This window comes from Oncorhynchus clarkii, chromosome 4 (assembly GCF_045791955.1).
Source record: "Oncorhynchus clarkii lewisi isolate Uvic-CL-2024 chromosome 4, UVic_Ocla_1.0, whole genome shotgun sequence".
Taxonomy (NCBI): Eukaryota; Metazoa; Chordata; class Actinopteri; order Salmoniformes; family Salmonidae; genus Oncorhynchus; species Oncorhynchus clarkii.
The window spans coordinates 93,276,237-93,300,745 of record NC_092150.1 but is presented as its reverse complement, the minus strand read 5'-3'; the positions used below and the strand labels follow the sequence as shown (position 1 = coordinate 93,300,745).

General features: G+C 48.0%; 1 protein-coding gene across 1 annotated transcript in view; it reads left to right on the top strand.

Moving 5' to 3' along the window:
• Positions 1-14,431, top strand: part of LOC139407444 (chloride intracellular channel protein 5-like) — an 82,473-nt gene extending 68,042 nt beyond the window's left edge. Inside the window, exons 2-6 of the mRNA XM_071151238.1 lie at positions 7,134-7,243; positions 8,621-8,746; positions 9,107-9,213; positions 13,768-13,949; positions 14,093-14,431. Of these exons, the coding sequence (XP_071007339.1) occupies positions 7,134-7,243; positions 8,621-8,746; positions 9,107-9,213; positions 13,768-13,949; positions 14,093-14,257 (690 nt within the window). The 3' untranslated portion in view covers positions 14,258-14,431. The remainder of the gene's footprint in view (positions 1-7,133; positions 7,244-8,620; positions 8,747-9,106; positions 9,214-13,767; positions 13,950-14,092) is intronic.
• Positions 14,432-24,509: the final 10,078 nt, after the last annotated feature.

The window sequence follows — 24,509 nt, the reverse complement described above, 5'->3', positions numbered from 1 at the left end:
GTTGTCTGTGTGTGCAGAGGATCCCTGGTTCGAGGCGAGGAGAGGGAAGGAAGCTATACTGTTACACATGGAAATAGCGTGGTTTTAACCTACATTCTACATTATACCATGGTAATGCACGATTGTGATAAATGGTACCGTCTTTATTAATTGTGCGTTACCATAGTACAACAGTACAATGGCAGATCCAAGCCAACTGAAAACTGTACCGTGATGATAACTATCACCGTGATGATAACTTTAGACCCGCTAATCACCGCGATAACTATCACCGTGATGATAACTTTAGACCCGCTAATCACCGTGATGATAACTATCACCGTGATGAAAACTGTACCGTGATGATAACTATCATCGTGATGATAACTATCACCGTGATGATAACTTTAGACCCGCTAATCACCGCGATGATAACTATCACCGTGATGATAACGTTTAAAATATTGAATTCATCTGGTGCATATTCTGTTTTTCTGAAATACATTGTTTTCATATCAAAATGTTTCTTTAGACTGGGTAGCTGCAGGAACAGGGTAGGAGAGCCCATGGTATAGAGGAATGGCATGGAGCATAGCCAGATAACGTACAGTAGGGTAACTCATATTCTGTTCTTCTGAAATACATTGTTTTCATATCAAAACGTTTCTTTAGACCCGCTAATCAGCGGCTTGTAGGCGCGGAGATCTGGAGATGCTGAACGTGTTTATGTTAATTAACCCCCTAGAGTCGATTGACCCATCAATCTAATTTACATAACAAATGCATGAATGCGTCTCAATCTACTGTATCCGCCTACGTAACACTTCGGGTGAAAGGTGAAAGAGCTAGACCGTGGTTTGTCAGACCTTGAGATATCCTGAAAATCTGTCTTCTAACAACAACAAAAAACATCTGTAGCGTCCTACAAACTATTATGACCTCTCTATGGAAAGTGGAGACAAACACGACGGTGTTCTCCGATTTGCTCGAGACCCTCACAACTGTCTGCTCTACAATACTCACAAGTGTCATCCGGGTTCATCTGAAGGTAACCGGTTCATTGCCACATACCCAGCCCTGTAGACCCCTAGCTCCATACCCAGCCCTGTGCATCCTAGCTCCATACCCAGCACAGTGCCCCTAGCTCCATACCCAGCCCAGTGCCCCTAGCTCCACACCCAGCCCTGTAGATCTTAGCTCCACACGCAGCCCTGTAGATCTTAGCTCCATACCCAGCCCTGTGGACCCTAGCTCCATACCCAGCCCTGTAGACCCTAGCTCTATACCCAGCCCTGTAGACCCTAGCTCCATACCCAGCCCTGTAGACCCTAGCTCCATACCCAGCCCAGTGCCCCTAGCTCCACACCCAGCCCTGTAGATCTTAGCTCCACACGCAGCCCTGTAGATCTTAGCTCCATACCCAGCCCTGTGGACCCTAGCTCCATATCCAGCACTGTAGACCCTAGCTCCATATCCAGCACTGTAGACCCTAGCTCCATACCCAGCCCTGTAGACCCTAGCTCCATACCCAGCCCTGTAGACCCTAGCTCCATACCCAGCCCTGTGGACCCTAGCTCCATACCCAGCCCTGTGGACCCTAGCTCCATACCCAGCCCTGTAGACCCAAGCTCCATACCCAGCCCTGTGGACCCTAGCTCCACACCCAGCCCCGAAGACCCTAGCTCCGTACCCAGCCCTGTGGATCCTAGCTCCATATCCAGCCCTGTAGACCCTAGCTCCATACCCAGCCCTGTGCATCCTAGCTCCATACCCAACCCAGTGCCCCTAGCTCCACACCCAGCCCTTTAGATCTTAGCTCCATACCCAGCCCTGAGACTCTTAGCTCCATACCCAGCCCTGTAGATCTTAGCTCCACACCCAGCCCTGTAGATCTTAGCTCCATACCCAGCCCTGTGGACCCTAGCTCCATACCCAGCCCTGTAGATCCTAGCTCCATACCCAGCCCTGTAGATCCTAGCTCTATACCCAGCCCTGTAGACCCTAGCTCCATACCCAGCCCTGTAGATCCTAGCTCCATACCCAGCCCTGTAGATCCTAGCTCCATACCCAGCCCTGTAGATCCTAGCTCTATACCCAGCCCTGTGGACCCTAGCTCCATACCCAGCCCAGTGCCCCTAGCTCCACACCCAGCCCTGTAGATCTTAGCTCCATACCCAGGCCTGAGACTCTTAGCTCCATACCCAGCCCTGTAGATCCTAGCTCCATACCCAGCCCTGTAGATCCTAGCTCCTTACCCAGCCCTGTGGACCCTAGCTCCATACCCAGCCCTGTGGATCCTAGCTCCATATCCAGTCCTGTAGACCCTAGCTACATACCCAGCCCTGTTTATCCTAGCTACATACCCAGCCCTGTTTATCCTAGCTACATACCCAGCCCAGTGCCCCTAGCTCCACACCCAGCCCTTTAGATCTTAGCTCCATACCCAGGCCTGAGACTCTTAGCTCCACACCCAGCCCTGTAGATCTTAGCTCCACACCCAGCCCTGTAGATCTTAGCTCCATACCCAGCCCTGTGCACCCTAGCTCCATACCCAGCCCTGTAGACCCTAGCTCCATACCCAGCCCTGTAGACCCTAGCTCCATACCCAGCCATGTAGACCCTAGCTCCATACCCAGCCCTGTACACCCTAGCTCCATACCCAGCCCTGTAGACCTTAGCTCCATACCCAGCCCTGTAGACCCTAGCTCCATACCCAGCCCTGTGCACCCTAGCTCCATACCCAGCCCTGTAGACCCTAGCTCCATACCCAGCCCTGTAGACCCTAGCTCCATACCCAGCCATGTAGACCCTAGCTCCATACCCAGCCCTGTACACCCTAGCTCCATACCCAGCCCTGTAGACCTTAGCTCCATACCCAGCCCTGTAGACCCTAGCTCCATACCCAGCCCTGTAGACCCCTAGCTCCACACCCAGTCCTGTAGATCCTAGCTCCATACCCAGCCCCGTGGATCCTAGCTCCATACCCAGCCCTGTAGACTCCTAGCTCCATACCCAGCCCTGTAGACCCTAGCTCCATACCCAGCCCTGTAGACCCCTAGCTCCACACCCAGTCCTGTAGATCCTAGCTCCATACCCAGCCCCGTGGATCCTAGCTCCATACCCAGCCCTGTAGACCCTAGCTCCATACCCAGCCCTGTACACCCTAGCTCCATACCCAGCCCTGTAGACCCCTAGCTCCATACCCAGCCCTGTAGACACTAGCTCCATACCCAGCCCTGTGCATCCTAGCTCCATACCCAACCCAGTGCCCCTAGCTCCACACCCAGCCCTTTAGATCTTAGCTCCATACCCAGCCCTGAGACTCTTAGCTCCATACCCAGCCCTTTAGATCTTAGCTCCATACCCAGGCCTGAGACTCTTAGCTCCATACCCAGCCCTGTAGATCTTAGCTCCACACCCAGCCCTGTAGATCTTAGCTCCATACCCAGCCCTGTGGACCCTAGCTCCATACCCAGCCCTGTAGATCCTAGCTCCATACCCAGCCCTGTAGATCCTAGCTCTATACCCAGCCCTGTAGACCCCTAGCTCCACACCCAGTCCTGTAGATCCTAGCTCCATACCCAGCCCCGTGGATCCTAGCTCCATACCCAGCCCTGTAGACTCCTAGCTCCATACCCAGCACTGTGGATCCTAGCTCCATACCCAGCCCTGTGGATCCTAGCTCCATACCCAGCCCTGTAGACTCCTAGCTCCATACCCAGCCCAGTGCCCCTAGCTCCATACCCAGCCCTGAGACTCTTAGCTCCACACCCAGCCCTTTAGATCTTAGCTCCATACCCAGCCCTGAGACTCTTAGCTCCATACCAGCCCTGTAGATCCTAGCTCCATACCCAGCCCTGTAGATCCTAGCTCTATACCCAGCCCTGTAGACCCCTAGCTCCACACCCAGTCCTGTAGATCCTAGCTCCATACCCAGCCCCGTGGATCCTAGCTCCATACCCAGCCCTGTAGACTCCTAGCTCCATACCCAGCACTGTGGATCCTAGCTCCATACCCAGCCCTGTGGATCCTAGCTCCATACCCAGCCCTGTAGACTCCTAGCTCCATACCCAGCCCTGTAGATCTTAGCTCCATACCCAGTCCTGTGGATCCTAGCTCCATACCCAGCCCAGTGCCCCTAGCTCCATACCCAGCCCTGAGACTCTTAGCTCCACACCCAGCCCTTTAGATCTTAGCTCCATACCCAGCCCTGAGACTCTTAGCTCCATACCAGCCCTGTAGATCTTAGCTCCACACCCAGCCCTGTAGATCTTAGCTCCATACCCAGCCCTGTGGACCCTAGCTCCATACTCAGCACTGTAGGTCCTAGCTCCATAACCAGCCCTGTAGACCCCAGCTCCATACCCAGCCCTGTAGACCCTAGCTCCATACCCAGCCCTGTGGATCCTAGCTCCATACCCAGCCCTGTAGACCCCTAGCTCCATACCCAGCCCTGTAGACTCCTAGCTCCATACCCAGCCCTGTAGATCTTAGCTCCATACCCAGTCCTGTGGATCCTAGCTCCATACCCAGCCCAGTGCCCCTAGCTCCATACACAGCCCTGAGACTCTTAGCTCCACACCCAGCCCTTTAGATCTTAGCTCCATACCCAGCCCTGAGACTCTTAGCTCCATACCCAGCCCTGTAGATCTTAGCTCCACACCCAGCCCTGTAGATCTTAGCTCCATACCCAGCCCTGTGGACCCTAGCTCAATACCCAGCCCTGTAGGTCCTAGCTCCATAACCAGCCCTGTAGACCCTAGCTCCATACCCAGCCCTGTAGACCCTAGCTCCATACCCAGCCCTGTAGATCCTAGCTCCATACCCAGCCCTGTGGACCCCTAGCTCCATACCCAGCCCTGTGGACCCTAGCTCCATACCCAGCCCTGTGGATCCTAGCTCCATACCCAGCCCAGTGCCCCTAGCTCCATACCCAGCCCTGTAGACCCTAGCTCCATACCCAGCCCTGTAGACCCTAGCTCCATACCCAGCCCTGTAGACCCTAGCTCCATACCCAGCCCTGTAGACCCTAGCTCCATACCCAGCCCTGTACACCCTAGCTCCATACCCAGCCCTGTAGACCCTAGCTCCATACCCAGCCCTGTACACCCTAGCTCCATACCCAGCCCTGTAGACCCCTAGCTCCATACCCAGCCCTGTAGACACTAGCTCCATACCCAGCCCTGTGGATCTTAGCTCCATACCCAGCCCTGTGGACCCTAGCTCCATACCCAGTCCTGTGGACCCTAGCTCCATACCCAGCCCTGTGGACCCTAGCTCCATACCCAGCCCTGTGGACCCTACCTCCATACCCAGCCCATTGCTATGTAAAGGTATCTCTGTGGTCAATGAAGCAGGTAATGGAATCAGTATTCATAATTCAGTCAGTCCATGGTGTCAGGTGACTGGGTTAGTTTCCACCGCTATGGAAACTACACACACACACGCACACACACACGCACACACACACACACACACACACACACACACACACACACACACACACACACACACACACACACACACACACACACAGAGTGAGATACCTGATCTCTCCCCCCTTCTCTCTCTCCCCCTCCTTCTCTCTCTCTCTCCCCTGTTCTCTCTCGCTCCCCCTTCCTTTTCTCTCTCTCTCTCTCTCTCTCTCTCTCTCTCTCTCTCTCTCTCTAAAGCTTTACTGCTTTATTGGTATGGGAAACATATGTTTACATTGCCAAAGCAAGTGAAAGTGATATTAAATCAAATTTAAATAAACAAAAAAAATGAAGAGTAAACATTACACCCACAAAAGTTTATTTTATTTAACTAGGCAAGTCAGTTAAGAACAAATTATTTTTTACAATGACGGCCTACCCCGGCCAAACCCTAACGACGCTGGGCCAATTATGCACCTCCCTATGGTACTCCCATTCACAGCCGGTTGTGATACAGCCTGGAATCGACCCAGGGTCTGTAATGACGCTGATAGCACTGAGATGCAGTGCCTTAGACCTCTGCGCCACTCGAGAGAATAAAGATATTTCAAATGTCCTATTGTGTCTATGTACAGTGTTGTAATGATGTGCAAATAGTTAAAGTACAAAAGGGAAAATAAATAAACATAAATATGGGTTGTATTTACAATGGTGTTTGTTCTTCACTGGTTGCCCTTTTCTTGTGGCATCAGGTCACACATCTTGCTGCTGTGATGAACACTGTGGTATTTCACCCAGTATATATGGGAGTTTATCAAAAGTGTAATTGTTTTTTGAATTCTTTGTGTATCTGTGTAATCTGAGGGAAATATGTCTCTCTAATATGGTCATACATTTGGCAGGAGGTTAGGAAGTGCAGCTCAGTTTCCACCTCATTTTGTGGGCAGTGAGCACATAGCCTGTCTTCTCTTGAGAGCCAGGTCTGTCTACGGTGGCCTTTCTCAATAGCAAGGCTATGCTCACTAAGTCTGTACATAGTCAAAGCTTTCCTTAAGTTTGGGTCAGTCACAGTGTTCAGGTATTCTGCCACTGTGTACTCTCTGTTTAGGGACAAATAGCTTTCTAGTTTAGTTTTTGGTAAATTCTTTCCAATGTGTCAAGTAATTATCTTTTTGTTTTCTCATGATTTGGTTGGGTCTAATTGTGCTGCTGTCCTGGGGCTCTGTGGGGTGTGTTTGTGTTTGTGAACAGAGCCCCAGGACCAGATTGCTTCTCCAGGTTCATCTCTTTGTAGGTGATGGCAAACAGTAGACATTTGACTTCAGATTCTAGTAGGGTGAGGCCGGGTGCTGCAGACTGTTCTAGTGCCCGCGCCAATTCGTTAATATATATGTTGAAGAGGGTGGGGCTTAAGCTGCATCTCTGTCTCACCCCACGGCCCTGTGGAAAGAAATGTGTGTATTATTTGCCAATTTTAACCGCACACTGGTTGTTTGCGTACATGGATTTTATAATGTCATACGTTTTCCCCCAACAACACTTTCCATCAATTTATATAGCAGACCCTCGAGGCAAATTGCACTTGTTTTGGTTTGTTTGTCAATTAGGGTGTGCTGGGTGAATACGTGGTCTGTCGTACGGTAATTTGGTAAAAAAGCCTATTTGACATTTGCTCAGTACATTGTTTTCACTGAGGAAATGTACGAGTCAGCTGCTAATGATAATGCTCTCTCTCTCTAGGCGGGTAGCGATGGAGAGAGTATCGGGAACTGTCCGTTCTCCCAGCGTCTCTTCATGATCCTGTGGCTGAAGGGAGTGGTCTTCAATGTCACCACCGTCGACCTCAAGAGGTATGCCAGGGGTTAGGGGTTAAGGGACAGGGGCTAAAGAGGTACGCCAGGGGTTAGGGGTTAAGGGACAGGGGTTAAAGAGGTATGCCAGGGGTTAAGGGACAGGGGCTAAAGAGGTATGCCAGGGGTTAGGGGTTAAGGGACAGGGGCTAAAGAGGTACGCCAGGGGTTAGGGGTTAAGGGACAGGGGTTAAAGAGGTATGCCAGGGGTTAAGGGACAGGGGCTAAAGAGGTATGCCAGGGGTTAGGGGTTAAGGGACAGGGGCTAAAGAGGTACGCCAGGGGTTAGGGGTTAAGGGACAGGGGCTAAAGAGGTACGCCAGGGGTTAGGGGTTAAGGGACAGGGGCTAAAGAGGTACGCCAGGGATTAGGGGTTAAGGGACAGGAGCTAAAGAGGTATGCCAGGGGTTAGGGGTTAAGGGACAGTGGCTAAAGAGGTATGCCAGGGGTTAGGGGTTAAGGGACAGGGGCTAAAGAGGTATGCCAGGGGTTAGGGGTTAGGGGTTAAGGGACAGGGGCTAAAGAGGTATGCCTTGGGGTTAGGGGTTAAGAGACAGGGGATAAAGAGGTACGCCAGGGGTTAGGGGTTAAGGGACATGGACTAAAGAGGCACGCCAGGGGTTAGGGGTTAAGGGACAGGGGCTAAAGAGGTATGTGGGACAGAGGACACACCACAGAGGACAGGGACAGAGGACACACCACTGAGGAAAGGGACAGAGGACACACCACAGAGGAAAGGGACAGTATCACCTTGGTAACACTCCCAGGTGTCTGATCCACTGAGGAAAGGGACAGTATCACCTTGGTAACACTCCCAGGTGTCTGATCCACTGAGGAAAGGGACAGTATCACCTTGGTAACCCTCCCAGGTGTCTGATCCACTGAGGAAAGGGACAGTATCACCTTGGTAACACTCCCAGGTGTCTGATCCACTGAGGAAAGGGTCAGACATGACAACCAGGTGACTCAGTAGTAGAGGTCATGCTACATCAGCTCAGATTTATGTCACAAATTGGGATTTTCAATCAAACTTCCATTTAGACTCTTGATGATGTTAGAAGTTTACAAACACTCACCTGTCTCTCTCTGCTTTAATAGGAAGTAACCCTGTCTCTCTCTGCTTTAATAGGAAGTAACCCTGTCTCTCTCTGCTTTAATAGGAAGTAACCCTGTCTCTCTCTGCTTTAATAGGAAGTAACCCTGTCTCTCTCTGCTTTAATTGGAAGGTTCCCTGTCTCTCTCTGCTTTAATGGGAAGTAACCCTGTCTCTCTCTGCTTTAATAGGAAGTAACCCTGTCTCTCTCTGCTTTAATAGGAAGAAACCCTGACCCTCTCTGCTCCAATTAGAAGTAACTATATCTATCTGTTGTCTAATAGGAAGCCAGCTGACCTCCATAACCTAGCCCCAGGGACCCATCCTCCGTTCCTGACATTTAATGGAGAGGTGAAGACAGACATCAATAAGATAGAAGAGTTCCTGGAGGATGTACTGGCTCCACCCAAGTAAGGATACAGTAACACGCTGTATGAATACAACAGCACAACGTCACACATCTTCCGAGGAGTACGTCCTCTCTCCAGATAACTGTCAACTTGTACACAGGCAGCTCTCCAACCATAATGTGTATCACACAGAAATCCTCTGTACCGTTCGGCTTCATATGCCATCACCCAAAGTAGTGTCAGTGCAAGTCCTGATCCAGCTCGCTCGATTATATCCACTGAATACAGCTCAATAGATGAGACTGTGACCCAGATGTTTTCCACTGTCTCTGTGTCTGACTGTGTCTGGTTGTGTCTTAGTATCTCAGTATTCCTGTATCTGACTGTATCTGACTGTATCTCTGTGTCTTCCTCTTGCAGGTACCCTAAGTTGGCAGCCAAGCAGAGAGAGTCCAACACAGCTGGAAACAACATCTTTGCCAAGTTCTCAGCGTACATCAAGAACACCAAGCCTGAAGCTAATGGAGGTAGGACACATAGTATAACCCTTGACCCCTACCCTTAACCCTTAACCCTAACACTTAGAACACCAAGCTAATGGAGGTAGGACACATAGCCTAACCCCTGACCCCTACCCTTAACCCTAACCCCTAGAACATGTCTTGTGGAGTATGCATGGGTGTCTGAGCTGTAGTTTAAACAGATAGCTCCGTGCTTTCAACATGTCAACACTTCTCACAAATAACAAGTAGTGAGGAAGTCAATCTCTCCTCCACTTTGAGCCAGGCGAGATTGAAATGCATATTATTAATATTAGCTCTCTGTACTTCCAAGGGCCAGCCGTGCTGCCCTGTTCTGAGCCAATTGCAATTTTCCTAAGTCCTTTTTTGTGGCACCTGACCACACGACTGAACTGTAGTCAAGGTGCGACAAAACTAGGGCCTGTAGGACCTGCCTTGTTGATAGTGTTGTTAAGAAGGTAGAAACTAGGACCTGCCTTGTTGATAGTGTTGTTAAGAAGGTAGAAACTAAGACCTGTAGGACCTGCCTTGTTGATAGTGCTGTTAAGAAGGTAGAAACTAGGGCCTGTAGGACCTGCCTTGTTGATAGTGCTGTTAAGAAGGTAGAAACTAGGACCTGTAGGACCTGCCTTGTTGATAGTGCTGTTAAGAAGGTAGAAACTAGGGCCTATAGGACCTGCCTTGTTGATAGTGCTGTTAAGAAGGCAGAGCAGGGCTTTATTATGGACAGACTTCTCCCCATCTTAGCTACTACTGCATCAATATGTTTTGACCATGACAGTTTACAATCCAGGGTAAGCCCAATTAGTTTAGTCATCTCAACTTGCTCAATTTCCACATTATTTAGTACAATAATTAGTTGAGGTTTAGGGTTTAGTGAGTGTTTTGTCCCAAATACAAAGCTTTTAGTTAAAAAAATATTTAGAACTAACTTATTCCTTACCACCCACTCTGAAACTAACTGCAACTCTTTGTTAAGTGTTGCAGTCATTTCAGTCGCTGTAGTAGCTGACGTGAATAGTGTTGAGTCATCCACATATATAGACACTCTGGCTTTACTCAAAGTCAGTGGCATGTCATTAGTAAAAAATTAAAAAAGCAAGGGGCCTAAACAGTTACCCTGGGGAATTCCTAATTCTAACTTGATTATATTTGAGATGCTTACATTAAAGAACACCCTCTGTGTTTGTTTGTGGCACAGTCGATAGCACGCTGGACTTCGGGCCTTTAGAAGGTCGAGGGCTCAAGACCTGCACCTAACCCTAACCCTAACCCTAACCCTAACCCTAACCCTGTTTCATTACAATAATAAACAAGTGAAATGTCTTAATTAAGCGTTTTCCACGCACATACCGTGCCTTCAGAAAGTATTCACAGCCCTTGACTCTTTCCACATTTTGTTGTGTTAATTAAAGCCTGAATTTAAAATAGATTAAATTGAGTTTTTTTTTACAGGCCTACACACAATAACCCATAATATCAAAGTGCAATAATGTTTTTCAATGTTTTTTACAAATTGATTACAAATGAAAAACTGAAATATCTTGAGTCAACCCCTTTGTTATGCCTTAATAAGTTCAGGAGTAAAAATGTGCTTAACAAGTCACATAATAAGTTGCATGGACTCACTATGTTTGCAATAATAGTGTTTAACATGACCTCATCTCTGTACCCTACACATACAATTATATGTCAGGTCCCTCAGCCAAGCAGTGAATTTCAAACACAGATTGAACCACAAAGACCAGGGAGGATTTCCAAATGCCTCACAAAGATGGGCAGCTATTGGTAAATGTGTAAAAAAAAAACAGACCTTGAATATCCGTTTGAGCATGGTGAAGTTATTGATTACACTTTGGGTGATGAATCAATACACCCAGTTACTGCAAAGAAACATGTGTCCTTCCTAACTCAGTTACTGGAAAGGAAGGAAACCGCTCAAGGATTTCACCATGAGTGTCTTTAAAACAGTTACAGTGTTTAATAGCTGTGATAGGAGAAAGCTGAGGATGGCTCAACGACATTGTAGTTACTCCACAATAGTAACCTAAATGACAGAGTGGAAGAAGTGACAGAAGGAAGCCTGTACAGAAGAAAAAAATTATTCCAAAACATGCATCCTGTTTGAATCAAGGCTCTAAAGTAATACTGCAAAAAAATGTTACAAAGCAATTCACTTTTTGTCCTGAATACAAAATGTTATATTCGGGGCAAATCCAATACAACACATTACTGAATACCACTCTCCATATTTTCAAGCATAGTGGTGGCTGCATCATGTTATGGGTATGCTTGTACGTTTTTCAGTTTTTCAGGATAAAAAATACATGTAATGAACTTGAAAATCTATGGCAAGACCTTAAAATAGTTGTCTAGCAATGATCAACAACCAATTTGACAGAGCTTGAAAACCTTTGAGAAGAATAATGGGCAAATGTTGCACAATCCAGGTGTGTAAAGATCTTAGAGACTGACCCAGAAAGACTCACAGCTGTAATCGCTGCCAAAGGTGCTTCAGACGCAGGGGTGTGAATACTTATGTAAATTAGATATTTCTGTATTTCATGTTCACTAAATTTGCAAGCATGTTTTCACTTTGTCATTATGGGGTATTGCATATAGATGGGTAAGAAAACAAATCAATTTGGTCTATTTTGAATTCAGGCTGTGACACAACAAAATGTGGAATAAGTCAAGGGGTATGAATACTTTCTGAAGGCACTGTAGCTACTTGTAGTCTACTTGGACACCGGGTCTCCACATTTCCCACTCTTCCACAGCGAATAGCCTGAAGCCACAGGGCTCTTCTCACAGGATCGATTTCCCTATCTGGGAGCATTGTGAATTGTAGGTCTGTATTTTTGACCTGGTTACATTGAACAACACAGCAGCTTTTTAGGGCATGTTTTGTTATTGCTTTATAACAAAAATTGGCAACGAAGTTGGCTCTTTTACAATGAAGGGTCAAAAGTCAAGAATGTTTGTATTCCACAAATTGTGGGTTCTGGTTGAACTGGTCATACTTCATATGAGATGAATACCGACTTGGGAGTAGTGGCAGTTAATTTGAATAAAGTATGGACTCATTCCTCTAAAACTGTCTGGCTAGCTAGCTAACAAACACACAGTACAGATACATTCTTCAAATTCATTATTTTACACCATCTTATCACAGCACTGGCAAACCATGGTTGACCAACTCCCTGACCATCATGGCTGACCTTTATCCCATCGTAAGAAGGTTCATGTCCATTCTAGTATTCTGATTCCTATGGCCTAACCTCTATCCCTCTGCAAACCTCTGTCACTATATCATTGAACTTTGTGGAAGGGTCGTAGGTTGCTATACGTTATTATTGTGTCTCATACTTACATTTAGCAGGTTTAGTCTCATTGAGATTTACTTTTTAAACTAGTGTGAATATCAGAAGCAATATCAGACATGTCCAACTGTTAGCTGCCACTAAATGGTAGCAGAGTCAATCCTACTACACAGAAGGAACCTGGCTGTGGCCTGCTGTGGCTGTGCACTATGCTGTACTGCCACCTGGTGGATATGATGGAGATGACTGTACTGTCCTGTACTGCCACCTGGTGGATATGATGGAGATGACTGTACTGTCCTGTACTGATACCTGGTGGATATGATGGAGATGACTGTACTGTCCTGTACTGCCACCTGGTGGATATGATGGAGATGACTGTCCTGTCCTGTACTGATACCTGGTGGATATGATGGAGATGACTGTACTGTCCTGTACTGATACCTGGTGGATATGATGGAGATGACTGTACTGTCCTGTACTGATACCTGGTGGATATGATGGAGATGACTGTACTGTCCTGTGCTGCCACCTGGTGGATATGATGGAGATGACTGTACTGTCCTGTGCTGCCACCTGGTGGATATGATGGAGATGACTGCACTGTCCTGTACTGCCACCTGGTGGATATGATGGAGATGACTGTACTGTCCTGTACTGCCACCTGGTGGATATGATGGAGATGACTGTACTGTCCTGTGCTGCCACCTGGTGGATATGATGGAGATGACTGCACTGTCCTGTACTGCCACCTGGTGGATATGATGGAGATGACTGTACTGTCCTGTACTGATACCTGGTGGATATGATGGAGATGACTGTACTGTCCTGTACTGCCACCTGGTGGATATGATGGAGATGACTGTACTGTCCTGTACTGATACCTGGTGGATATGATGGAGATGACTGTACTGTCCTGTGCTGCCACCTGGTGGATATGATGGAGATGACTGTACTGTCCTGTACTGCCACCTGGTGGATATGATGGAGATGACTGTACTGTCCTGTACTGATACCTGGTGGATATGATGGAGATGACTGTCCTGTACTGATACCTGGTGGATATGATGGAGATGACTGTACTGTCCTGTACTGATACCTGGTGGATATGATGGAGATGACTGTACTGTCCTGTGCTGCCACCTGGTGGATATGATGGAGATGTGCTCCCTTTTCCTGATTTCTCTTTATATGACAAATGGACTAAAATCTCTCTCTCTCTCCCCCTCCCTTCTAGTCCTGGAGAAGGGTCTGCTGAAGGCACTGAAGAAGTTAGATGACTACCTGGCTGGTCCCCTCCCAGAGGAGATCGATGCAGACAGCATGGAGGAGGAGAGGGGGTCCACCAGACGCTTCCTGGATGGAGATGACCTCACCCTGGCTGACTGCAACCTACTGCCCAAACTACATATAGTCAAGGTACACACACACACACACACACACACACACACACACACACACACACACACACACACACACACACACACACACACACAGACACAGGCTCTCAGACGTTCTATTACCTGAGTGTGAGGTGTGTTCTTTCTGTGTTTTGTTACCAGGTGGTTGCTAAGAAGTATCGTAACTATGAGATTCCGTCTGAGCTGGGTGGGGTGTGGCGCTATCTGAAGAATGCATATACACGAGACGAGTTCACCAACACCTGCGCTGCCGACAACGAGATAGAGATGGCTTACCTGGATGTGGCCAAGAGACTGGAGAAGTGACATTTAACCCCTAACCTCTAACCTACAACCATGATTTTTAACCCCTGGCCTCTAACCCCTGACCTCTAACCCCTGTCCTCTAAACTACAAGCCTGATTTTTAACCCCTTGAAACCTAACCCCTGACCTCTAACCCCTGACCTCTAACCCCTTATCTCTAATCCCTGACCTCTAATCCCTGACCTCTAACCCCTGACCTCTAACCCCTGATCTCTAACCCCTGACTTCTAACCTACAAGCGTGATTTTTAACCCGTTGACTCCTAATCCCAACCCATATCAGCAGTTACCATGAAGCCAGTCCACAGTGACCAGCTGGTTGAATTTATTTATAATTTCCCCTGCTGTAGTCTGCCTCCACCATCAACATCTGGCTACTGATTATACTAATATATTGATTGATGTATTGATCTGTAATTGATAATACACTGCGTTGAAAGGTCCATTACAATCACGAGCTTCACTTGGTTGATTTTCATATCGTTTTGCTGTAGTCTCTCTATTTGAGACAGATCTTATGTTGAGAAGTTGATTTGATAATTTGTTAACAAATTTTAATGTATTTTAAAAACTTTCGAACAAACAAGGAGAAACGGCGTTGTGTATTAAGAGAACATTACTATGGGTGCATTCCAGGGCCCTATTGCCCTATAGTGCACTAATCATGACCAGCACCATAGGGAACAGGGTTACTATAGGGAACAGGGTTATTATAGAGAACAGGGTTATTATAGGGAACAGGGTTATTATAGGGAACAGGGTTATTATAGGGAAGAGGGTGACTATAGGGAACAGGGTTATTATAGGGAACAGGGTTACTATAGGGAACAGGGTGACTATAGGGAACAGGATTACTATAGGGAACAGGGTTATTATAGGGAACAGGGTTATTATAGGGAACCGGGTTATTATAGGGAACAGGGTTATTATAGGGAACAGGGTGACTATAGGGAACAGGGTTACTATAGGGAACAGGGTGACTATAGGGAACAGGGTTATTATAGGGAACAGGGTTATTATAGGGAACAGGGTTATTATAGGGAACAGGATTATTATAGGGAACAGGGTGACTATAGGGAACAGGGTTATTATAGGGAACAGGGTGCCTATAGGGAACAGGGTGACTATAGGGAACAGGGTGACTATAGGGAACAGGGTGACTATAGGGAACAGGGTTACTATAGGGAACAGGGTTACTATAGGGAACAGGGAGACTATAGGGAACAGGGTTACTATAGGGAACAGGGAGACTATAGGGAACAGGGTGACTATAAGGAACATGGTGACTATAGGGAACAGGGTTATTATAGGGAACAGGATTACTATAGGGAACAAGGTTATTATAGGGAACAGGGTTATTATAGGGAACAGGATTATTATAGGGAACAGGGTTATTATAGGGAACAGGGTTATTATAGGGAACAGGATTACTATAGGGAACATGGTGACTATAGGGAACAGGGTTATTATAGGGAACAGGATTATTATAGGGAACAGGGTTATTATAGGGAACAGAGTTACTATAGGGAACAGGGTTATTATAGGGAACAGGGTTATTATAGGGAACAGGGTTACTATAGGGAACAGGATTATTATAGGGAACAGGGTTATTATAGGGAACAGAGTTACTATAGGGAACAGGGTGACTATAGGGAACAGGGTTATTATAGGGAACAGGGTTACTATAGGGAACATGGTGACTATAGGGAACAGGGTTATTATAGGGAACAGGGTTACTATAGGGAACAGGGTTATTATAGGGAACAGGGTTACTATAGGGAACAGGGTTATTATAGGGAAGCACTTTATACTGTGTTTGGCCTCTGATAGAAGCCTGGAACAAAGCTCTCTTCTGGTTGGTTCTCCTGAATAAACCTGTTGCTACGTTGTTGCTATTGTTTAACTTTGATTGTTCATCAGAACTAGTTCTAGAATGGATCTCATCCTGAACCATGTGCCTATTTGGAAATGTCCAAATTCCAAGCCAAGTAAAAATGGATTGATTAACATGATAATAACAATCTTTATTAAATTAAATCCTAAACGTTTGTCCACAGACAGGTGTTTAGAATATTTAACCTCTAGCTATCAGTTAGAACGTGTCCGTCATGTTGGTTTAATATGGAGTTAAAAGAGATGACTTTAGATTCAGATAATATTTATTTAGAGTCCATTCAGGCCTGGGCGATGACAATGTACCAGATCCACCCTAGAGTGGTTGGAGTCTGGCAGGCATCTGTAATGTAGTCAGCCTGGAACGCAGACACAATTTCCACGCAGCGAGTTCAGATTCTAAAACTTTATTGTCCATTCAGGGTAAAACAGTCATCAGTCTCTGTCTCATGGTCTTTGGCTGACTTCCTGTCTATAACCTGTGTACTTCCTGTTCTGACCCATAGTGTTCTGGTGTGGTTTGGATGGTCATGTGATCTGAAAGAAGAGCCATGTTTAGAGTGGACCGCTAGGAAATAAAATCATATTTTCACAGATACTCTGTTTTCTGCTTCTGTCTCTGTGTCTTTTATTTCTGAAACACAAAACAGCAGCTACTGGAGATCATCAATCACCCATTACACCGACCGACCTACTAGAGTCTCAGAGGGAATAGTGTGCAACCCCAAATGGCACCCTATTCCCTTTATAGTGCACTACCTTTGACCAAAGGCCTATAAGCCGTGGTCTAAAGTAGTGCACTATATATGGAATAAGGTGCCATTTGGGACACATGCTAATATGATGAAGAGTAAAGTCCTGTCTTCACTGTGCTTTGCAGAGAAAGAGTTAACTCTGCCTGGCATCACCGATCAGACGCAGTTGAGTAGATCAGTTTCTGCTCCATGTGTTTAAGAGAGAGACAGGGAGAGAGACAGGGGAAGAGACAGGGAGAGAAACAGGGAGAGCCACAGGGAGAGCCACAGGGAGAGAGACTGAGAGAGAGACTGAGAGAGAGACAGGGAGATAGACAGAGAGAGAGACAGAGAGAGAAACAGGGAGAGAGACAGGGAGAGCAACAGGGAGAGAGACAGGGAGAGCCACAGGGAGAGAGACAGGGAGAGCCACAGGGAGAGCCACATGGAGAGAGACAGGGAGAGCCACAGGGAGAGAGACAGGGAGAGATACAGGGAGATCCACAGGGATAGAGACAGGGAGAGTCACAAGGAGAGCCACAGGGAGAGAGACAGGGAGAGCCACAGGTAGAGCCACAGGGAGAGATACAGGGAGAGAGACAGGGAGAGATACAGGGAGAGAGACAGGGAGAGCCACAGGGAGCGATACAGCGAGAGAGACAGGGAGAGAGACAGGGAGAGCCACAGGGAGAGATACAGGGAGAGAGACAGGGAGAGCCACAGGGAGGGAGACAGGGAGAGCCACAGGGAGGGAGACAGGGAAAAAGACAGGGAGAGAAAGTGGGAGACAATGCTGACAACTTTAAATGGAGGTTACCATGCCAAACACCACCTCTCCTCCTCTCCTCTCCACTGCCTCTCCTCCCCTCATTCCTCATCTCTACTCTCTCATTAGGCTAGAAAACTTGAGTGCGGCCATCCATCTGATCTGTCTCTCCCCTCTGAGGATTCTAATTCATAGGATCTGCTGCTGTGGACTCTACAATGAGACCAGCGGTGTTTACTGAGATTAGCCCTCTGCCAGGAACAACAGGCCATCCCAAATGGCACACTCTTCTCTATATAGTTTATGGGGCTCTGGTACAAAGTAGTGAACTATATAGGGAAAAGGGTGCTACAGGGCTCTGGTCTAAAGTAGTGCACTATATAGGGAATAGGGTTCTATAGGGATCTGGTCTAAAGTAGTGAACTATATAGGGAAAAGGGTGCTACAGGGCCCTGGTCTAAAGTAGTGCACTATATAGGGAAAAGGGTGCTACAGGGCTCTGGTCTAAAGTAGTGCACTATATAGGGAATAGGGTGCTACAGGGCTCTGGTCTATAGTAGTGCACTATATAGGGAATAGAGTGCTACAGGGCTCTGGTCTAAAGTAGTGCACTATATAGGGAATAGAGTTCCATAGGGCTCTGGTCTAAAGTAGTGCACTATATATAGGGAATAGGGTTCTATAGGGCTCTGGTCTAAAGTAGTGAACTATATAGGGAAAAGGGTGCTACAGGGCTCTGGTCTAAAGTAGTGCACTATATAGGGAAAAGGGTGCTACAGGGCTCTGGTCTAAAGTAGTGCACTATATAGGGAATAGGGTGCTACAGGGCTCTGGTCTATAGTAGTGCACTATATAGGGAATAGGGTGCTACAGGGCTCTGGTCTAAAGTAGTGCACTATATAGGGAATAGAGTTCCATAGGGCTCTGGTCTAAAGTAGTGCACTATATATAGGGAATAGGGTTCTATAGGGCTCTGGTCTAAAGTAGTGAACTATATAGGGAAAAGGGTGCTACAGGGCCCTGGTCTAAAGTAGTGCACTATATAGGGAAAAGGGTGCTACAGGGCTCTGGTCTAAAGTAGTGCACTATATAGGGAATAGGGTGCTACAGGGCTCTGGTCTATAGTAGTGCACTATATAGGGAATAGGGTGCTACAGGGCTCTGGTCTAAAGTAGTGCACTATATAGGGAATAGAGTTCCATAGGGCTCTGGTCTAAAGTAGTGCACTATATAGGGAATAGGGTGCTACAGGGCTCTGGTCTAAAGTAGTGCACTATATATAGGGAAAAGGGTGCCATTTGGGCTGGAGCTATGAGCTGTGGCTGGCGCTCAGTATAGGGCGGCATGGGACTGGGATGCATGGGACTGGGCTGAATGGGACTGGGCTGCATGGCTGTATGGGACTGGGCTGATTGGGACTGGGCTGAATGGGACTGGGCTGCATGGTTGTATGGGACTGGGCTGATTGGGACTGGGCTGCATGGCTGTATGGGACTGGGCTGATTGGGACTGGGCTGCATGGCTGTATGGGACTGGGCTGAATGGCTGCATGGGACTGGGCTGAATGGGACTGGGCTGAATGGGACAGGGCTGCATGGGACTGAGCTGCATGGCTGTATGGGACTGGGCTGATTGGGACTGGGCTGAATGGGACTGGGCTGAATGGGACTGGGCTGCATGGGACTGGAATGAATGGGACTGGGCTGAATGGGACTGGGCTGCATGGCTGATTGGGACTGGGCTGAATGTGAGGGCTGAATGGGACTGGGCTGCATGGCTGTATGGGACTGGGCTGATTGGGACTGGGCTGAATGGGACTGGGCTGCATGGCTGATTGGGACTGGGCTGAATGTGAGGGCTGAATGGGACTGGGCTGCATGGCTGTATGGGACTGGGCTGATTGGGACTGGGCTGAATTGGACTGGGCTGCAGCTCTTTTGGATGCTCTACGACAGCTCTATGGATGCTCTACGACAGCTCTATGGATGCTCTACGACAGCTCTATGGATGCTCTACGATAGCTCTATGGATGTGCTATGACAGCTCTATGGATGCTCTACGACAGCTCTATGGATGCTCTACGACAGCTCTAAGGATGCGCTATGACAGCTCTATGGATGCTCTACGACAGCTCTATGGATGCTCTACGACAGCTCTATGGATGCTCTACGACAGCTCTAAGGATACGCTATGATTGAATGATTGATTGATTGACAGAGACATAGTTGTCTGCTGAGTGAATAAAATGTAAATGTATAGTGGAAACAGCATCCTTGGATGCTGCCCTGACCTTTTCCTTACCTGTCCTGTCCTTTTCCTTACCTGACCTGACCTTTTCCTTACCTGACCTGACCTTTTCCTTACCTGACCTGACCTTTTCCTTACCTGCCCTGCCCTTTTCCTTACCTGTCCTGTCCTTTTCCTTACCTGCCCTGACCTTTTCCTTACCTGACCTGACCTTTTCCTTACCTGTCCTTTTCCTTACCTGCCCTGACCTTTTCCTTACCTGTCCTGTCCTTTTCCTTACCTGACCTGACCTTTTCCTTACCTGACCTGACCTTTTCCTTACCTGACCTGACCTTTTCCTTACCTGCCCTGACCTTTTCCTTACCTGTCCTGTCCTTTTCCTTACCTGACCTGACCTTTTCCTTACCTGACCTGACCTTTTCCTTACCTGCCCTGACCTTTTCCTTACCTGACCTTTTCCTTACCTGACCTGACCTTTTCCTTACCTGACCTGACCTTTTCCTTACCTGACCTGACCTTTTCCTTACCTGCCCTGACCTTTTCCTTACCTGTCCTTTTCCTTACCTGCCCTGACCTTTTCCTTACCTGTCCTGTCCTTTTCCTTACCTGACCTGACCTTTTCCTTACCTGTCCTGTCCTTTTCCTTACCTGACCTGACCTTTTCCTTACCTGACCTGACCTTTTCCTTACCTGCCCTGCCCTTTTCCTTACCTGTCCTTTTCCTTACCTGCCCTGACCTTTTCCTTACCTGACCTGACCTTTTCCTTACCTGTCCTTTTCCTTACCTGCCCTGACCTTTTCCTTACCTGTCCTGTCCTTTTCCTTACCTGACCTGACCTTTTCCTTACCTGACCTGACCTTTTCCTTACCTGACCTGACCTTTTCCTTACCTGCCCTGACCTTTTCCTTACCTGTCCTGTCCTTTTCCTTACCTGACCTGACCTTTTCCTTACCTGACCTGACCTTTTCCTTACCTGCCCTGACCTTTTCCTTACCTGACCTTTTCCTTACCTGACCTGACCTTTTCCTTACCTGACCTGACCTTTTCCTTACCTGACCTGACCTTTTCCTTACCTGCCCTGACCTTTTCCTTACCTGTCCTTTTCCTTACCTGCCCTGACCTTTTCCTTACCTGTCCTGTCCTTTTCCTTACCTGACCTGACCTTTTCCTTACCTGTCCTGTCCTTTTCCTTACCTGACCTGACCTTTTCCTTACCTGACCTGACCTTTTCCTTACCTGACCTGACCTTTTCCTTACCTGACCTGACCTTTTCCTTACCTGACCTGACCTTTTCCTTACCTGCCCTGACCTTTTCCTTACCTGTCCTGTCCTTTTCCTTACCTGACCTGACCTTTTCCTTACCTGACCTGACCTTTTCCTTACCTGCCCTGACCTTTTCCTTACCTGACCTTTTCCTTACCTGACCTGACCTTTTCCTTACCTGACCTGACCTTTTCCTTACCTGACCTGACCTTTTCCTTACCTGCCCTGACCTTTTCCTTACCTGTCCTTTTCCTTACCTGCCCTGACCTTTTCCTTACCTGTCCTGTCCTTTTCCTTACCTGACCTGACCTTTTCCTTACCTGTCCTGTCCTTTTCCTTACCTGACCTGACCTTTTCCTTACCTGACCTGACCTTTTCCTTACCTGACCTGACCTTTTCCTTACCTGACCTGACCTTTTCCTTACCTGACCTGACCTTTTCCTTACCTGCCCTGACCTTTTCCTTACCTGTCCTTTTCCTTACCTGCCCTGACCTTTTCCTTACCTGCCCTGTCCTTTTCCTTACCTGACCTGACCTTTTCCTTACCTGACCTGACCTTTTCCTTACCTGACCTGACCTTTTCCTTACCTGCCCTGACCTTTTCCTTACCTGCCATTTCCTTACCTGTACTGACCTTTTCCTTACCTGTCCTTTTCCTTACCTGCCCTGACCTTTTCCTTACCTGCCCTTTTCCTTACCTGCCCTTTTCCATACCTGTCCTTTTCCTTACCTGTCCTTTTCCTGCCCTGTCCTTTTCCTTACCTGCCCTGCCCTTTTCCTTACCTGTCCTTTTCCTTACCTGCCCTGACCTTTTCCTTACCTGCCCTGTCCTTTTCCTTACCTGCCCTGACCTTTTCCTTACATGTCCTTTTCCTTACCTGCCCTGTCCTTTTCCTTACCTTCCCTGTCCTTTTCCTTACCTGCCCTGACCTTTTCCTTACCTAACCTGTCCTTTTCCTTACCTGTCCTTTTCCTTACCTGCCCTGTCCTTTTCCATACCTGTCCTTTTCCTTACCTGCCCTGTCCTTTTCCTTACCTGCCCTGGCCTTTTCCTTACCTGCCCTGGCCTTTTCCTTACCTGCCCTGGCCTTTTCCTTACCTGCTCTGGCCTTTTCCTTACCTAACCTGTCCTTTTCCTTACCTGCCCTGTCCTTTTCCTTACCTGCCCTGCCCTTTTCCTTACCTGCCCTGTCCTTTTCCTTACCTGCCCTGTCCTTTTCCTTACCTGCCATGTCCTTTTCCTTACCTGCCCTGTCCCTTTCCTTACCTGTCCTGCCCTGTCCTTTTCCTTACCTGTCATTTTCCTTACCTGCCCTGTCCTTTTCCTTACCTGTCCTTTTCCTTACCTGCCCTATCCTTTTCCTTACCTGCCCTGCCCTTTTCCTTACCTGCCCTGTCCTTTTCCTTACCTGCCCTGTCCTTTTCCTTACCTGCCCTGCCCTTTTCCTTACCTGCCCTGTCCTTTTCCTTACCTGCCCTGTCCTTTTCCTTACCTGCCCTGCCCTTTTCCTTACCTGCCCTGTCCTTTTCCTTACCTGTCCTTTTCCTTACCTGCCCTGTCCTTTTCCTTACCTGCCCTGTCCTTTTCCATACCTGCCCTGGCCTTTTCCTTACCTGCCCTGTCCTTTTCCTCACCTGTCCATTTCCTTACCTGCCCTGTACTTTTCCTTGCCCTGTCCTTTTCCTTACCTGCCCTGTCCTTTTCCTTACCTGTCCTGCCCTGTCCTTTTCCTTACCTGTCCTTTTCCTTACCTGCCCTGTCCTTTTCCTTACCTGCCCTGTCCTTTTCCTTACCTGCCCTGTCCTTTTCCTTACCTGTCCTGCCCTGTCCTTTTCCTTACCTGTCCTTTTCCTTACCTGCCCTGTCCTTTTCCTTACCTGTCCTTTTCCTTACCTGCCCTGTGCTTTTCCTTACCTGCCCTGCCCTGCCCTTTTCCTTACCTGCCCTGTCCTTTTCCTTACCTGCCCTGTCCTTTTCCTTAACTGCCCTGCCCTTTTCCTTACCTGCCCTGTCCTTTTCCTTACCTGTCCTTTTCCTTACCTGCCCTGTCCTTTTCCTTACCTGCCCTGTCCTTTTCCTTACTTGTCCTTTTCCTTACCTGCCCTGTCCTTTTCCTTACCTGCCCTGTACTTTTCCTTACCTGTCCTTTTCCTTACCTGCCCTGTCCTTTTCCTTACCTGCCCTGTCCTTTTCCTTACCTGCCCTGTCCTTTTCCATACCTGTCCGTTTCCTTACCTGCCCTGTCCTTTTCCTTCCCTGTCCTTTTCCTTACCTGTCCTGCCCTGTCATTTTCCTTACCTGTCCTTTTCCTTACCTGCCATGTCCTTTTCCTTACCTGCCCTGCCCTTTTCCTTACCTGCCCTGTCCTTTTCCATACCTGCCCTGTCCTTTTTCTTACCTGCCCTGTCCTTTTCCTTACCTGCCCTGTCCTTTTCCTTACCTGCCCTGTCCTTTTCCTTACCTGCCCTGTCCTTTTCCTTACCTGCCCTGTCCTTTTCCTTACCTGCCCTGTCCTCTTCCTTACCTGTCCTTTTCCTTACCTGCCCTGTCCTTTTCCTTATCTGTCCTTTTCCTTACCTACCCTGTCCTTCTCCTTACCTGTCCTGTCCTTTTCCTTACCTGCCCTGTCCTTTTCCTTACCTGTCCTTTTCCTTACCTGCCCTGTCATTTTCCTTACCTGCCCTGTTATTTTCCTTACCTGCCCTGTCCTTTTCCTTACCTGTCCTTTTCCTTACCTGCCCTGTCCTTTTCCTTACCTGCCCTGTCCTTTTCCTTACCTGCCCTGTCCTTTTCCTTACCTGCCCTGTCCTTTTCCTTACCTGCCCTGCCCTTTTCCTTACCTGCCCTGTCCTTTTCCTTACCTGCCCTGTCCTTTTCCTTACCTGTCCTTTTCCTTACCTGTCCTGTCCTTTTCCTTACCTGCCCTGTCCATTTCCATACCTGTAATTTTCCTTACCTGCCCTGTCCTTTTCCTTACCTGCCCTTTTCCTTACCTGCCCTGTCCTTTTCCTTCCCTGTCCTTTTCCTTACCTGTCCTTCCCTGTCCTTTTCCTTACCTGTCCTTTTCCTTACCTGCCCTGTCCTTTTCCATACCTGTAATTTTCCTTACCTGCCCTGTCCTTTTCCTTACCTGCCCTGTCCTTTTCCTTACCTGCCCTGTCCTTTTCCTTACCTGCCCTGTCCTTTTCCTTACCTGCCCTTTTCCTTACCTGCCCTGTCCTTTTCCTTACCTGCCCTTTTCCTTACCTGCCCTGTCCTTTTCCTTACCTGTCCTTTTCCTTACCTGCCCTGTCCTTTTCCATACCTGTCATTTTCCTTACCCGCCCTGTCCTTTTCCTTACCTGCCCTG